A 15,184-nucleotide genomic window follows, 5' to 3' on the forward strand; every position below is an offset into this window, starting at 1 on the left:
ACCTGTGCATTTGTAAGAAGGCCTCAGGAAACCCTGGGCTAAATCTTAGCAGCTAAAATTTGTAATTAGGAAGATTTTTGCAAGTCAGATACTACCCCATTCGATAACTACAAGAAATAAATAATTAATTGAGAACTACACTGGAGTTACGTCTCCTTGAGTTTGAGACCCTCTGCCAATGTGCAAGGAGGGTGAGAGTGTTGGTTTATTTGTGGGGATGGAGCAAGCCGGGCATAGTTTTCATCTGAAACCTCATAGTTTCCTGTGAGACAGTCTACCTCACCCAAGAGGTCTGGGTTTTTTATAAGGCAAGACGTTCATTCTGGTGAGAGCCCCACTTCATAAAACAAGAAATGTCAGCCATGAATTATTTCCATAACAGCTCTGAGGAGACCAGGAAGACCGCTTGTTATCCATGTCAAAAGTTGAAAGGGAGCTTTCCAGAAGCAGCTGCTTTGAAAGGGCTCTGAAGGGAAGATGCCAGGTTTGCATGAGACAGAAAGAAATGGTTGGGTGTGTAGTTGCTTTTGAAGTGGGACTCAGTGTGGGCTCTGTATTCCGGGCAGGGCTGCCGATTCTTGATAAAGTTCAAATAGATCATTGATTCCTCTTTGAAGACCCCAAACTCTCCTCCCAGTGTTCCTTCTCCTAGCGATGCTTTCTTTTTACTTCACCCCGATGTGATGTTTGGTTGGGTCTGCAAAGCTCCGGGCAGCACACCCACTTTAGTTGATGGGATGCTTCACGTTGCTTTTGGAGGGGACCCAGTGAGCACTGCTTGTATCTTACAGGCTCGGGATTATCAGCCAGAAACTGAATTTCTGGTGTGCCTTTGAATGCCCAAAAAGTGCCCTGAAAAAGCAGCAGTAGCAGGCAAGGAAACCGCCAGTGGGGAGGTCTCGACTGGTGCAGCTCTCAGCCTCTGACACTTGTAACTGATGGCCCCTGTCATTTCCTGTCATGCAGCCCAAGTGGCGGGGAGGAGTTCCTTTAGGGAAACCATGCTCAGCCCTGCTCAGAGAATCCTGTGCACAGGGCTCCACCGCGGTTAGGAGCCGGCGAGTCCGGGTGGATGAGGTCGGAGCGCCCCATGGTGTGGTGCTGCCTCTTTCTCCCTGCGCAGGTAAGCCCCCTGCTGCTGAGCCTGGGATGGACTACTGGCTCTCAACTCCCACTGGAGACCCGTGGGGTGGTTTCAGGATCTGAGGTGTGGGAGGACACGGTGTTGTTTTTACCTTTCGAGACCCTGAGCAGGGAGCTGCTGTTAAAAGCACCTAGGGTGATGGAGCCAGATTCCCGCCTCACTTTAGTATGAATCAGAAGAGCGCGGATGTGGCTGTGTTTAGGAACGCAGATGGCTTTGCTTGATTGCGAGGGTGAGCTGAGTGGCATGCGTAGCTGTCAGGCTTCCTTTAGCATATGTGATTGGAAGGGAGCAAAGGGAGAGGGCTTCTCACACTCTGCTCTGCAATGCTACTGTTTTCATTTTTGCAAGAGGGTGGTTTTAATTCATGGGAAGGAAAAGAGAAAAGAAGGATACATCTGCCTTCTGTTTTGTTGTTGCTATCTAATCACAAAGTGAATTTCCAAGATCTTTTTCTTTAGATTAGAGGATGGCTAAACTCATATTTAGAAGTTCATGCTGCTTGGAACAACTGTTTTGTACGTTTCCCACCAGATCAACAAAATGATCCTGGTGTTTTGAGTCTGTTCATTATCGGGAGAATGAAGTCAGATAGTAGCAGTGGAGACTCAGACTCAATACCATTCTCATAAGAACATCGTTGTTTCGTTTGTGTTCTTTTGGAAAGAGTGGCTGGAAATGTTGTTTCCATGGGTTGAAGAATGGTTAGCAGCTCTGAAGGTGGCTTTCCCTATCCCTTATATTTATTTGTGTTTTTTTGGGGGGGAGGGGGGTAGTTGTTAAAGTTTTGGATAAGCCAAAATTGATTTTTGTTTTGTTTTTGTTTTTTGAGACAGCGTCTTGCTCTGTCATCAGGCTGGAATACAGTGGCGCAATCACGGCTCACGGCAACCTTGACTGCCTGGGCTCAAGCAGCCCTCTTGCCTCAGCCTCCTGAGTAGCTGGTACTAAAAGTATACATCACCATGCCCTGCTAATTATTTCATTTTTTGTAGATACGTGGGTCTCACTCTGTTGCTCAGGCTGGTCTTAAACTCTGAGTTCAACCAATCTTCCTTGAGCTCAAGCTTCAGCCTCCCAAAGTGCTAGAATTAGAGGCATGAGCCACTATTCCCAGTCTGCCAAAACTGTTTTTTAAAGGCAATGTCCATTGCTTTTTCTATTCTTCTCATCAGAACTATGTTCCTGGGACTGATTTCTGTAACTCTAATTCCAGCTCTTGTGTGTGACCACTCTAGGCATACTTTTTTTTTCAAAATTTTCTATTGTGGTAAAATGCACATAACACGTAATTTACCATCTTGACTAATTTTAAGCAGTTTAGTGGTATTAAATACATTCATAGTGTTGTACAACCATCACCACTGTCCATCTCTAGAACTCTTTTCATCTTGCAAAACTGAAACTCTATACCCATTAAACAATAACTCTCCGTTCTTCCCTGCCCCTATCCCCTGGCAACTGCCATTGTAGTTTCCGTCTCTATGATTTTGATTACTCTAAGTATCTCATCTAAGTAGAGTCGAAGGGTATTTGTCTTTTTTTGACTGGCTTATTTCACTTCGCATAATGTCCTCCAGGTTTATGCATGTTGTAGCATGTGTCAGAATACTTTTCCTTTAAGGCTGAAGAATATTCCATCATTGTATATGGTGGTAATATCGTATGGAGCTATGAAAGTAACAGAGAAACAAATTCTCAATTTCTCTGTGAATATACTCCACTGTTGCATGATTATATATAGTACATATATTGCATTTCATTATTACTTTTAGTGGTGATTGAAAACGACTGTTTGTATTACAAGGCTGAAAGATTTGAGAGCTGTTTACTGTATGCCCTACATTAAACAGGTTTTTTTTGGTCAGTTAATACTAACAGTGATATACCACATTTTGCTTATCCATCCTTGGATGGACCTTGGGTTGCTTTCATGTTTTAGCTATTGTGAATAATGCTGCTGTGAACATGGGTGTATAATTATCTCTTGAGACCCTGCTTTCAATTTTTTTCCATAAGTTATTGGGGTACAGGTGGTATTTGCTTATTTGCTTACCTGAGCACGTTCTTTAGTGGTGATTTGTGAAAGTATGTTGCACCCACAACCCAAGCAGTATACACTGCATCCTATTTGTAGTTTTTTATCCTTCGCCCCCTTCTCGTCCTTCCCCCCAAGTCCTCAAAGTCCATTGTATCCTTCTTACGCCTTTGTGTCCTCATAGCTTAGTTCCCACGTATCAGTGAGAACAGACAATGTTTGGTTTTCCATTCCTGAGTTACTTCACTTAGAATAATAGTCTGCAGTCTCATCCAGGTTGCTGCAAATGAGGTTAATTGATTCCTGTTTATGGCTGAGTAGTATTCCGTCGTATAAATATACCACAGTTTCTTTATCCACTCGTTGATCGATGGGTGTTTGGGTTTGTTCCATAATTTTGCAATTGCGAATTGTGCTGCTATAAACATGCCTGTGCAAGCATCTTTTTTGTATAATGACGTCTTTTCCTCTGGGTAGATACTCAGTAGTACGATTGCTGAATGAAATGGTAGTTCTACTTTTAGTTCTTTACGGAATCTCCAGACTGTTTTCCATAGTGGTTGTACTAGTTTACATTCCTGCCATCTGCTTTTATTTTATTTATTTTTTAGTATATACCCAGAAGTATATTCTCAAAATTGCTGGAACATACAGTAATTCTATTTTTAATGTTTTGAGAACCAGCATACTGTTTTCCACAGTGACTATACCATTTTATATTCCTACCTACAGGGCACAAGCGTTCTACTTTCTCCACATCCTCACTAACACTTCTAAGTTTGAATTTTTTTCAATAGTAACTATTCTAATAGGTGTGAAGTGGTATCACCTTGTAGTTTTGATTTGAACTTCTCTGGTGATTAGTGATGTTGAGCATCTTTTCATGTGTTCATTGGCCATTTGTATGTCTTCTTTGCAGAAATGTCTGTTCAAGTCCTTTGCTCGCTTTTGAATTGGGTTGCTTATTTTTTTGTTGTTGAGTTTTAGCAGTTCTCTACATATTCTGAATATTAATCTCCTTTCAGATATGTTACATGCAAATATATTCTCCCATTCTTTGTGTTGCCTTTCTGTTTTGTTGACGTTGTTTAGACATACTTTTTTTGTTTTAAAAGGAGACAGGGTCTTGCTCTGTTGCCCAGGCTGGAGTGCAGTGGCACAATCATAGCTCACTGCATTCTTGAATTCCTGGGCTCAAGCAATCCTCACCTCAACCTCCTGAGTAGCTAGGACTACAGGTGTTCACCACCACACCCAGCTAATTTTTTAACTTTTCTGCCAAGACCAGGTGTTGTGATGTTGCCCAGGCTGGTCTTAAACTCCTGGCCTTAAGTGATCCTCCCAGCTTTGCCTTCCAGAGTGCTAGGACTATAGACAGGAGCCACTGCACCCCACCCAGATGTATATTTTTAATATTTTGATGTGACTGGGGTAATTTCAGCCTTTCCTCATCTCATTCACGTCACTATTTGCTCTCTTGATGAAGATACATTTTGAGCCTTTCAAGTATGAAAGTTGACAACATTTAAAATGATTGATTACATGTCAGTGATAGTTAATGCAATGTTAATAACATTATAATAGGATAATAACTTACATCTATTAGATGCTTATCTAAACACTACTCATATTGGCTCCTGAAATTCTTACAAGACTGTGGGGATTGGTTATTATTATTCATGTTTTGCAGTGGCAAAACTGAGATTTACAGAAGATAAATAATTTGCCCAGGGTCACCTCCATGGTTAAGTAGCACATCAGGTTTCAAACCCAGGAAAAATGGATTCAGAAATGATGTTTTTAGCCATTAGGCACTGTGTATACTTCAATGCAGGATCCTTCTCAGGTCTCCGATTACGTGTAGCATCTGCAGTAACACTTTGCTTTCCAGTGACTTAGTAAGTTATTCCATTTGGGTGAATGTTTGCTGAGGTCCAGTTAGTGCCTAAGTAAGACGCACCTATGACAAGTTAGTACCTTCTCTGGACTCAGTTTCCCCACTTGTCAAAACAGATATCTCTAAACTCATTTTAGCTCAGATATGAAATCTAAACTATGCAACTGTCTTGCACAAAAAGTCAAGAATAGTTTTCACATCTGCTCTACTTCAAAGTCAAATGATGTGCCTGGGGTAATATCAGCCTTTCCCCATCTCATTCACCTCACTATTTGCTCTCGATGAAGAATAAATTTTGAGCCTTTCAAGTATGAAAGTTGGCATGAACATAGCTCACTGCAGCCTTGACTTCCTGGGCTTAAGTGATCCTTCCCCTTTAGCCTCTGAAGTAGCTCAGACCTTAGTGTAAGGGCTTAGCAACAGCAGGGCTCTGAAGCACCTACGTCCTGAGGTAAACATAGATGTAGTTTGATTTTCTGGAGGGAAGGAGGCAGCATATTTGATGGAAGGTCGAGACTGCATTTTAAAGCTGCTATTCTAGCCATATTTTTACAGTTTTCCCAGGACACCAATAGGAGCCATGGATGGGGAAGTTGATTCAAACCAGATCCTAAAAAGGCTTCTCTTGATGGAACACTCAGATGTGTGACTTGGAGTGGGCAAGGTCAGCGTGGTGACCCCAGCTGTGCACCAGGACAGAAACAATGGGTGGCTTTAGGACCTAAATATAGACAAGGTGGATGTCACTTAGGGAAACTGGTTCCTGATACTGGCCAGGATGGGCACTTCTCTTGGGAAGCAGCTCCTGTGTGCCAACCCTTGCTCTGCCATCCCTCTTTTTCCAAATTTTTCTGTCCATTTTCTAGCTTCTCTGCACCCTCTGGGCACATGCCTCAGCTTAACAGCCTGGAAATAACCCATGACAGATCCTTATTTCCCCATCTCTGCCCTTCCAAGTCTTCCTTGCAGTGCTTCTCACCTCTCCCTTTTCTCTTACAGACCCCACCCCACCCCTGCCATAAACCCCAGGTGTCCTCTCCACCATATTCCTTATGGAGCAGGGACGAGAGCACTGAGCTGAGAGTCAGGAGTCTGAGGATCAAGTCTTCAGTTTTACAGTTAATGCTGGGTGATGCTAAACTTCCCCAGTACCAGGTTTTTCAAGCAGAACCATTTGACATAGCTGTCAAGAACTGAGATCCTGGAGGTTGACAGCCTGAAGTCAAATTCTCACTGTTACTTACTCTGTGACCTTGTGCAAGTTCCTTACCTCTCTGGACCTCAGTTGCCTCACCTGCAGGATGAAGATGCTGATAGTACCTCCCTTACTGGGTATCAGTAATTGGTAAAATAATATCTGCGAAGCGCTTCAAACAGCATATCTTGTTAGTGCTCAAAAATGCTCACCATGATTATAATTGTGATTTTTAGGAAAAAGAGACTTGAAATAGATCAGTGTTTCCCAAATTTCACTCACATTTTTCATATCCACATATGACTGATACTAGTATTTTTCTGTTACTATATTTCTTTAAATTACTTATTATTTTTGACTTTTTAGGTTTGGGTTTTGGTTCTTTTTATTTTTTAGACTTAGGAGCATCCTAAGCAGTAATAGTGCTGAAATCACAGGTTGGAAATATGTTTCCTAAAATGCATTATTATAAATATGTACAGGTCTATTGCATATGGTCTGAGATGATACTGTATCATTATGTCACCAATGGGGTTCACTTTCCACACTTTGGGGCCACAGAACCAGTGGCTCTGAGCATCTAAGGCCCAGGTTGTTGCCTCTAGGGCTTTTGACTGTACTCATCCCATCTTTCCATCAATCATGCACTGCCTGAGAACCGTCTTTGCACTGGATTCTGTGCCAGGTGCCAAAGTGACCAAAATATGGGTTTTTGTAGCCTCTCCTATCTTCTTTAAATAGAACATTACCAGCCCAGAGAAAATTGGAGAGACAGACACACACACAAAATGACCCAATTTCTAAAACTCCATTTAAAAGTAAGAGAAGCCAGGGCCACTCTCCCTGTCTGAAACCTCTGGAGGTAGGTAAAGGAGACTGTCTCTGTCAGGTTTTGCTGAGTAACAGCTACCCCCAAACTCAGTGGCAAGCAATAAGAAGCATTTATTCTTATGCTTATAAATGTGCAGGTGGGCTGGTGAGGTTTGTCCTGTATGGGTTCATTCTGGACAGTGCTACCCACATGTATATTCTTCTCTTGTGGAGCAAGCAGAAACACATGATGTTTCTTAAGTTGTAGGCTCAGAGTTGGTATACTATTTCTTCCACCTCACAGGATCAAGCCAGGGAGGTCAGGAAAAGGCATCAATATTTGTTGAAGAATAAATTGATCTACCACCAAGATCATCACCATTTACTTACTGAACCCACATTTACGGAGTGTGTATTGTGTGAAGCACTCTGCATGTTTCTGGGGGCAGGGGATGTTAAACGTAGTAACAGTAAGTGATGAAGGTGATGAGAACACCTATCCCAAAGCCTGGCATGTATTAGATCCTAAATGAATATGTGATGAATGACAATCTACTGGTACCTTTTGAGTGCTGACTAGTGATGAGTATTTCACAGGGATTATTTCATTTTGTCAGCCCTCTTGGGCAGATACAGCAAGCTCAGGTCAGATGAGTGCAAGGCTGTTAAATGCTTGTAATCTTCTGATATGAGAAAGGGAGAGTTGATGGAGGCCCAGCAGCAGGGAGAGGCCACATGCCATGAGACCATCCCGGATGCTGAGGAGAGAGCCAGGCTCTGTACCAGCCAACCACAGGTTCAAATCCCCTATGTGTATATTTCCAGGTACACTTTGCAGACTGTTTTGGGTACCAACTCTTCAAGCACCTACACATAGTAAGAATTTAGCATGGTACTTGGCCTTTCATAGTTTCACTAAATCACTAGCCCTCTGCCTTCCTGAGTTTACTTACATCTTTGAGTGTTCTCTGTAGAAAACTGCACACAGTTGTGAAAATGTCACCACCCTCTGGCCCCTGATGAAGAACTCTGCTCTAATTTTTCACTCCATCTATTCTCCCTTATCCCTTCTCTCTCTTGAGAATTTACTCCAGAAGCAAAGTGGTGTTTTTCTAAATTTTTATGCTGGTGTCAAGTCCAGGGTCTGACTCGTATTAGCTGTCCAATGCATGTTTTCTAAATGAATGAGAAAATAAAGATGACAGTGTTGATGATAACTTGTTTGCATGTGCGTAGGGTCAGGGAATTTTTGAACTGAATGAGATAGAAAAGCTCATGTCATCCAACCCCTGTATTTTCTGGATTATAAAACTGAGACCAGATTATAAACCTTGCCCAAAGGCATTCAGCTGCTAATAATAATAATAATGATAATTTTATAATAACATTTTCCCCCAAGCAGATACAATTAGGTCTCATTCCCTCAGTACCTTTTCAGAATAGAGTCCATTCTGATTTATCTGTTTTATGGATCACGTTGCAAAACTGAGTTTTCTTGTCCCTTGCATCTGAAGCCAAAAACGTGGATGACAGAAATATATGCCACATCTCAACTGCAGAACCATTGTGGTTTGAGCCCCTTAGGACAAAGAGCTTGTCACCTCCCTCTTTCTCTGGGTTTCCCTTTCCACTCTGTCCTTCAGTTCTCATCCAGAGCTGTGTATATGGACTGCTGAGATGGGAACATTTGTGCTGAGGCTGCTCAAGCTATGGGTAGAAGGTGGATTATGGACAGAGCAAGGGAGGAATTTGTTCCCGCAGAGTCCTGGAAATCTTATTTGGAGCTGTTCTTCTATTCTTAGTTTTGAAGGCACTTTGTTCTGTGATGCATTGTTTTAACAGCCACCAGGAAATCAGTCCCCACTCAGGGTCACTGGTGTCTGCCTGTGGCCGCCCAGGTGGGAAGTATACTGGTTTGTCTCAGAGTTTATCCTTTGTCATCAAGATCATTAAAGCCCTTTCTCCTTTTGTTGCCCAGTCTGTCTGCCTGGGGCAGGGAAGGGTGAGGAGGAAAAAGAGATTTCAGGAAGTCTCTTTTTTTTTAGTTGCAGTGATATCTGTACTTCCTTCATTCTTTTAGTTTAAGTTCAGGGGTACATGTGCAGGTTTGTTTTATACGTAAACTTGTGTCATGGGGGTTTGTTGTGTAGATTATTTTATCACCAAGGATTAAGCCCAGTACCCATTAGTTGTTTTTCCTGATCTTCCCTGTCCTCCCACCCTCCACCCTCAGGCAGGCCCCAGTGTGTGTTGTTCCCCTCTATCTGTCCATGTGTTCTCATCATTTAGCTCCCACTTATAGACTGAGAGCTATACAGCATTTGGTTTTCTGTTCCTGCAGTAGTTTGCTAAGGATAATGGACTCCAGCTTCATCCGTGTTCCTGCAAAAAAACATGGTCTCATTCTTTTTTATGGCTGCATAGTATTCCATGTTATACAACATTCTTTTATTTAGTCTGCCACTGATGGGCCTCTAGGTTGATTCTATGTCTTTGCTGTGAACACATACGTGTTCACGTGTCATTAAGGCAGAATGATTTATATTCCTTTGCGTATACGCCCAGTAATGGGATTGCTGGGTCAAATGGTATTTCTGTTTTTAGATCTTTCAGGAATTGCCACACTGTTTTCCATAATGGTTGACCTAGTTTACACTCCCACCAACAGTGCATAAGCAAATAACTTCATTTATTTCTATGTAAAAAGAAAGATGCTAAAATCCAGGCCTTCACAGCACTGTGCCCTCTGAAGCAGTATTGTCCAATAGAAGTAGAATGTTGGCTGGTGTGGTGGCTTATGCCTGTAATCAAAGCACTTTGGGAGGCTAAGGTGGGTGGATCACCTGAAGTCAGGAGTTCAAGACCAGCCTGGCTAACATGGTGAAACCTTGTCTCTGCTGAAAATACAAAATTATCCGGATGTGGTGATACAGGACTGTAATCCCAGCTACTTGGGAGGCTGAGGCAGGAGAATTACTTGAACCCGGAGGCGGAGGTTGCAGTGAGCCAGGATTGTGCCATTGCACTCCAGCCTGGGCAACAAGAGTGAAACTCTACCTCAAAAAGAAGTAGAATATGAGCCATACTGGTGATTTTAAGTTTCCTAGTATCCACATTAAAATAAGTAAAAAGAAGCAGGCAACATTAATTTTAACAATATATTTTATTTAACTCAGTATATCCAAATACTAGCATTTCTTTTCTTTTCTTTTCTTTTCTTTTTTTTTTTTGAGATGTAATCTCACTCTGTCACCCAGGCTGGAGTCCAGGAGTATAATCTCAGCTCACTGCAACCTCCACCTCCTGGGTTCAAGTGATTCTCCTGCCTCAGCCTCCTGAGTAGCTGGCATTATAGGTGCCTACCACCATGCCCCGGTAATTTTTGTAGTTTTAATAGAAATGAGATTTTACCATGTTGACCAGGCTGGTCTCAAACTCCTGACCTCAGGTGATCCACCCACCTCAGCCTCCCAAAGTGCTGGGATTACAGGCATGAGCCACTGCACCTGGCCCAAATACTAGCGTTTCAACCTGCAATGGCTATAAAAATTATTAAGAAGATGTTTTACATTCTCTTTTTCATGCCAAGTCTTCAACCTCCAGTGAATATTGTATACTTAGAGCACATCTCAATTCAGACTAGCCACATTTCAATGTCAGTGACCACATATGGCTCAAGGTAGCCATTGGACACTGCGGGTCCACAGCACACCAGTAAGTGCTTCTTGTGATGACAGAAATCTTTTCTATCTGCTCTGTCTCATATGGAGGCCACTAGCCACAGGCAGCTACTGAGCACTTGAAATGTGGCTAGTGCAGCTGAGGAGATGCATTTTTTATTTTATTTAATTTTGATTAATTAAAACGTGAATTTAAACAGTCACATGTACCTAGTGGCTCCCATATTGGACGGCAGAACTCTAGAGATTTGATCTTATTGGAAAAATATCAGCTTAAACTTGACCAGGGTATCATTTTTCACCTACCATGTTGGCAGAAATTAGAAAGTTGGCTAATGCTATTTGAGGAAGGAACAGAACCTTTTATGCATGGCCAGTGGGGGTATAAATTAGAGCAGGCTTTATGGAGGCCAATTGGCAATGTTTAACAAAATTACAAATACACATTTCCTTGACCCCAGCAGTTCTGTTTTGGATATTAATGCTACAGAGTCTCTTATGCATGTAGGCAGGTTTACGTAGAAGGATATTTGCTGCAGAAAAAGACTGCAAACTACATACATACTCAGTCAATGGGGACTAAAAGACATACGTTATTGCATATTTTAAAAACATAATTTGCAACTACTTAAAAATTGATTATTTGATAGCATGGAAGGCTTTCCCAAATATAGTGTTAAGCAAGTGTAGAGCAGTACCTGTATTGTGTTAGCACTAGGTAAAATAGAGGATCTGCTTATTTATGTCTAGAGCAGCTCTGGAGGAATGCAGAAGGAAGTGATGGCTGGAATGTGAAAGATCCACTTATCATCTGGTGCCTATACAGTTTTGGAATTTAATCCTGTGCGTTTGTATATTACATATTCAAAACATAAATACCTAAAAAAATAAAAGAGAAAACTCTAAGGGAAGGGTGAATCAGAGAAGGTGACCTTTGGACTGGGTTGTAAAAGATGCATAGGAGTCCTTCAGGCAGGAGGAAGGCTGAGGCTCAAATGCGTGAATGAGTGGGATGGGTTCAGTCATCCTTATGTACCCAGCAGTGGCAGAGCATTCAGTGTATAAAAGAGCGTAGTAATGCAGTTTGGACATGCACGACTGGCCAGATGGGGGTGGTTTTGTGAGCAGATTTTGGACTTAACTCTGTGAGCCAAGGGAGCCAGAGATGGTTTGAAGGAAATGGAAGTAACATGCTTGTATTGGTATGAATGACAGCTTTGGTGGAGTGGTCTGAAAGAGTGGTTCTCAAAGTGTGATCTGAGCAGCCCTAGGCGTCCCCAAGGCCTAGAGGATACTGACTACATAAATACAAAACAGATGTTCTTTGTATGTATCTACCAAAAACAGCAAATCATAGCAGCTTGATTGCAGGAGTAGATGTATGAATCCAGCTGTCTTCTGTGCAGCCAAGCATTAGAGTAGTCAAAACATAGAACAATGTCATGTGTTTTGGAAAATATAGTTAATTTTTATTAAAATATGATAACCAGATTAACAAGTAATATGTTTATTTTTAAAAGAATAAATATTTCTAAGATTTCTCAGTTTCAGCCGGGCACTGTGGCTCATGCCTATAATCTCAGCACTTTGGGAGGCCAAGGAGGGAAGATCACTTGAGCCCATGAGTTTGAGACCATCCTGTCAACATATTCCATCTCTACAAATAATTTTTAAAAGGCTGGATACAGTGGCTTATGCCGTAATCCCAACACTTTGGGGACCAAAGTGGGAGGATTGCCTGAGCCCAGGAGCTTGAGACCAACCTGGGTAACCTGGCAAAACTTCATCTCTACCAAGGAAAATAAAAAGTTAGCTGGGCATGGTGGCACATGCCTGTAGTCCCAGCTACTTGGGAGGCTGAGGTGGGAGGATAGCTAGAGCTGGGGAAGCAGAGGTTGCAGTGAGCTGAGATTGCAACACTGCACTCCAGACTAGGTGACAGAGATAGACCCTGTGTCAAAAAAAAAAAAAAAAAAAATTAGCTAGGCATGGTAGGATGCATCTGGTTCCAGCTACTTGGGAGGCTGAGACAGGAAGATTACCTAAGCCAAGGAGGTCAAGGCTACAGTGAACAGTGATCATGCTACTGCACTCCAGCCTGGGTGAGAGAGTGAGATCTTGTCTCGAAAAAAAGTTTCTCAGTTTTATTTTCTAGTATTGTATATATTGATAGATATAACTAACATAAACAAAACCTCATTGGGGCCCTCACTAATTTTTGAAAGTGTAAAAGAGTCCTTTGGTTTATTAAAAAAAAAAATCAAGAACCACTGGCCCAGAAGCAGGCTGGCCCTGTGTGTTTATAATTCTGGTTTGACTGAAATAAACTACAGGGAAACAAATGCAGCTCATCCAAACAAGGGTCAGGCAGGAGGTGAGCTAGCAGGACTGCAGCCAGTGTGCTCTTCACATATCCAAGTGCAGCAGGAGGGTGTGGGTGGTGTCTGTGAAAGAGGGAGCTGAGTTGACGGATTGGTTTTGACTGATGAGAACGTTGGTGCATGTCCTATATTTCACTTTCCCACTAGTGAATGTTTCTGTTATTTCCAGTCCTTTGCTATTAAAAACATCCTGGACATGTCTACAAGTGCCCTTGGGCAAGACATACTCTAGAGTATCTCCCTAAAAGTAGAAAACTGAGCAGTAAGATGTGTATATTTTCAGCTTGCCTGGAAGCTGTCAAGTTGCTCTCCAATCTTTGACTCTCCCTCCAGCCTTGTATGAGGGCCCTGATTTCTCCAAACCTTCATATTCCCAGGCTTTTCAATTTTGCCAATCCCAGGAGTGAAATGGCATCTTATTTTAATCCCCCTTCCTCACCCCTACCTCCATTCTGTACCTTGGAGCAGAACTGAATTGTAGGCAATTCAGCAAAAGTATTGCCATCAGGAAACTTGGGACTTGGGATTCTCTCTCTCTCTCTCTCTCTTTCTGTGTGTGTGTGCATGCGTGTGTATGCATGTGTGTGTGTGTGTGTGTGTGTGTGTGTGTGTGTGTGTGTGTAGACAGAGGGAACACACAGAAGCAAATTCTGTATTCTGGTTCCCTGGGAAGGAGGGAAAAACTGGGACACTGTTCTTTTAGATAGAAATTGCCCAGTCAGCTATTACTGTTATTGTGGCATTTGCTGTCCTTTGGGGCTACTTGGGTCCTCATTGAAGGAGGAGAAATCAGGCCCCTGTCTGTTGTGTGACCTGGGTTGGTGTTTGGGGGAAGGCCCAGACTGAGGCATTAACCTGAGATCTAATATTTGAGCCCCCTTCTGCATGTTGCCAGCAGAAGAGGAACAAGGTGATACGCTGCCTCCTTGTTCTAGCTCCGTACTGTACACAAGTATCCTCTTTGTGGTTTGTTTAGTGCCATGTTGTTCACATTGTGTTTTTTGTTGATTTCAGTGTGTAAGAATGTTCTCAAGTACAATGCTTTGGGCACATAAGTGTAGTATGAGAATATAAGTCTCCTTCTCTGATCTACTCACATGTCCTCACCTGGGTCAGGCCTCCCTGCAGGCCTGAAGCCAGGGCCAGCTTCCCCAGCCTGCAACCTGGGCCAGCACAGGGTCCTCATTCAGAAGGGCCATGTGCCTGGTTTAATGCTCTACAATAGTCATCTCAAAACAGTAGTTTTCGGACAAAGGGCCCCACATTTTTATTTTGTGTCAGGTCCTTCAAATTATCTAGCTAGTCCTGCCTGAAGTGTCTTTGGGTCTCTCAGACTAAAAAGGATGTAGGGAGAGGGGCGCAGTTCCATGGGTGGCCCCATTCTCCCTGCTCTGTGCAAGGGTCTGCCTCCCAAATACTCATTTCTTCATTTCATACATTTATTTTCTTTTTTTAAACCTATCTATCTCCATCCATCTATCCACACACACACACACACACACACACACACACACACACGAGATCCTCATTATTCATGATTTCATATTTTAAATTTGCCTACTCTCTAAAATCTATTTCTCACCCTGGAATTAATACTTATGGCACTTGTGCAGTTATTCACAGACACATGCAGAGCAGCAAAATATTTGAGCCCCCTTCTGCACGTTGCCAGCCGAAGATGAACAAGGTGATATGCTGCCTCCTTGTTCTAGCTCCGTACTGTACACAAGTATCCTCTTTGTGGTTTGTTTAGTGCCATGTTGTTCACATTGTGTTTTTTGTTGATTTCAGTGTGTAAGAATGTTCTCAAGTACAATGCTGAAATGCTATCTAGTATTTCTAAGCACAAGAGGGCTATGATGTGCCTTTCAGAGAAAATACATGTGTTAGACAAGCTTCATTCAAGCGTGAGTTATGGTGTCGTTGGCCATGAGTTCAGTGGTAATGAATCAACAATATGTATTAAATAAGGTATTGTTACGCAGAAATACACATAAAACAATGTTATGTATTGACAAAAATATTGCAACCATGCCTAG

General features: G+C 42.3%; 1 protein-coding gene across 19 annotated transcripts in view; it reads left to right on the forward strand.

Moving 5' to 3' along the window:
- The window catches only part of ARHGEF3 (Rho guanine nucleotide exchange factor 3), a 348,474-nt gene that overhangs the window by 150,777 nt on the left and 182,513 nt on the right, over window positions 1–15,184 (forward strand). For 3 of the 19 annotated variants that reach the window (XM_035273876.3, XM_078351858.1, XM_002758465.6), the window contains exon 1: window positions 996–1,123. The exons of the other annotated variants lie outside the window; for them this stretch is intronic. In XM_035273876.3, coding sequence (XP_035129767.1) covers window positions 1,073–1,123 — 51 coding nt within the window. In that variant the 5' untranslated portion in view covers window positions 996–1,072. Of the gene's footprint in view, window positions 1–995; window positions 1,124–15,184 lie in introns of those variants that run through there. 19 annotated transcript variants of the gene reach the window in all.

This window comes from Callithrix jacchus, chromosome 15 (assembly GCF_049354715.1).
Source record: "Callithrix jacchus isolate 240 chromosome 15, calJac240_pri, whole genome shotgun sequence".
In the NCBI taxonomy this organism is placed as follows: Eukaryota; Metazoa; Chordata; class Mammalia; order Primates; family Cebidae; genus Callithrix; species Callithrix jacchus.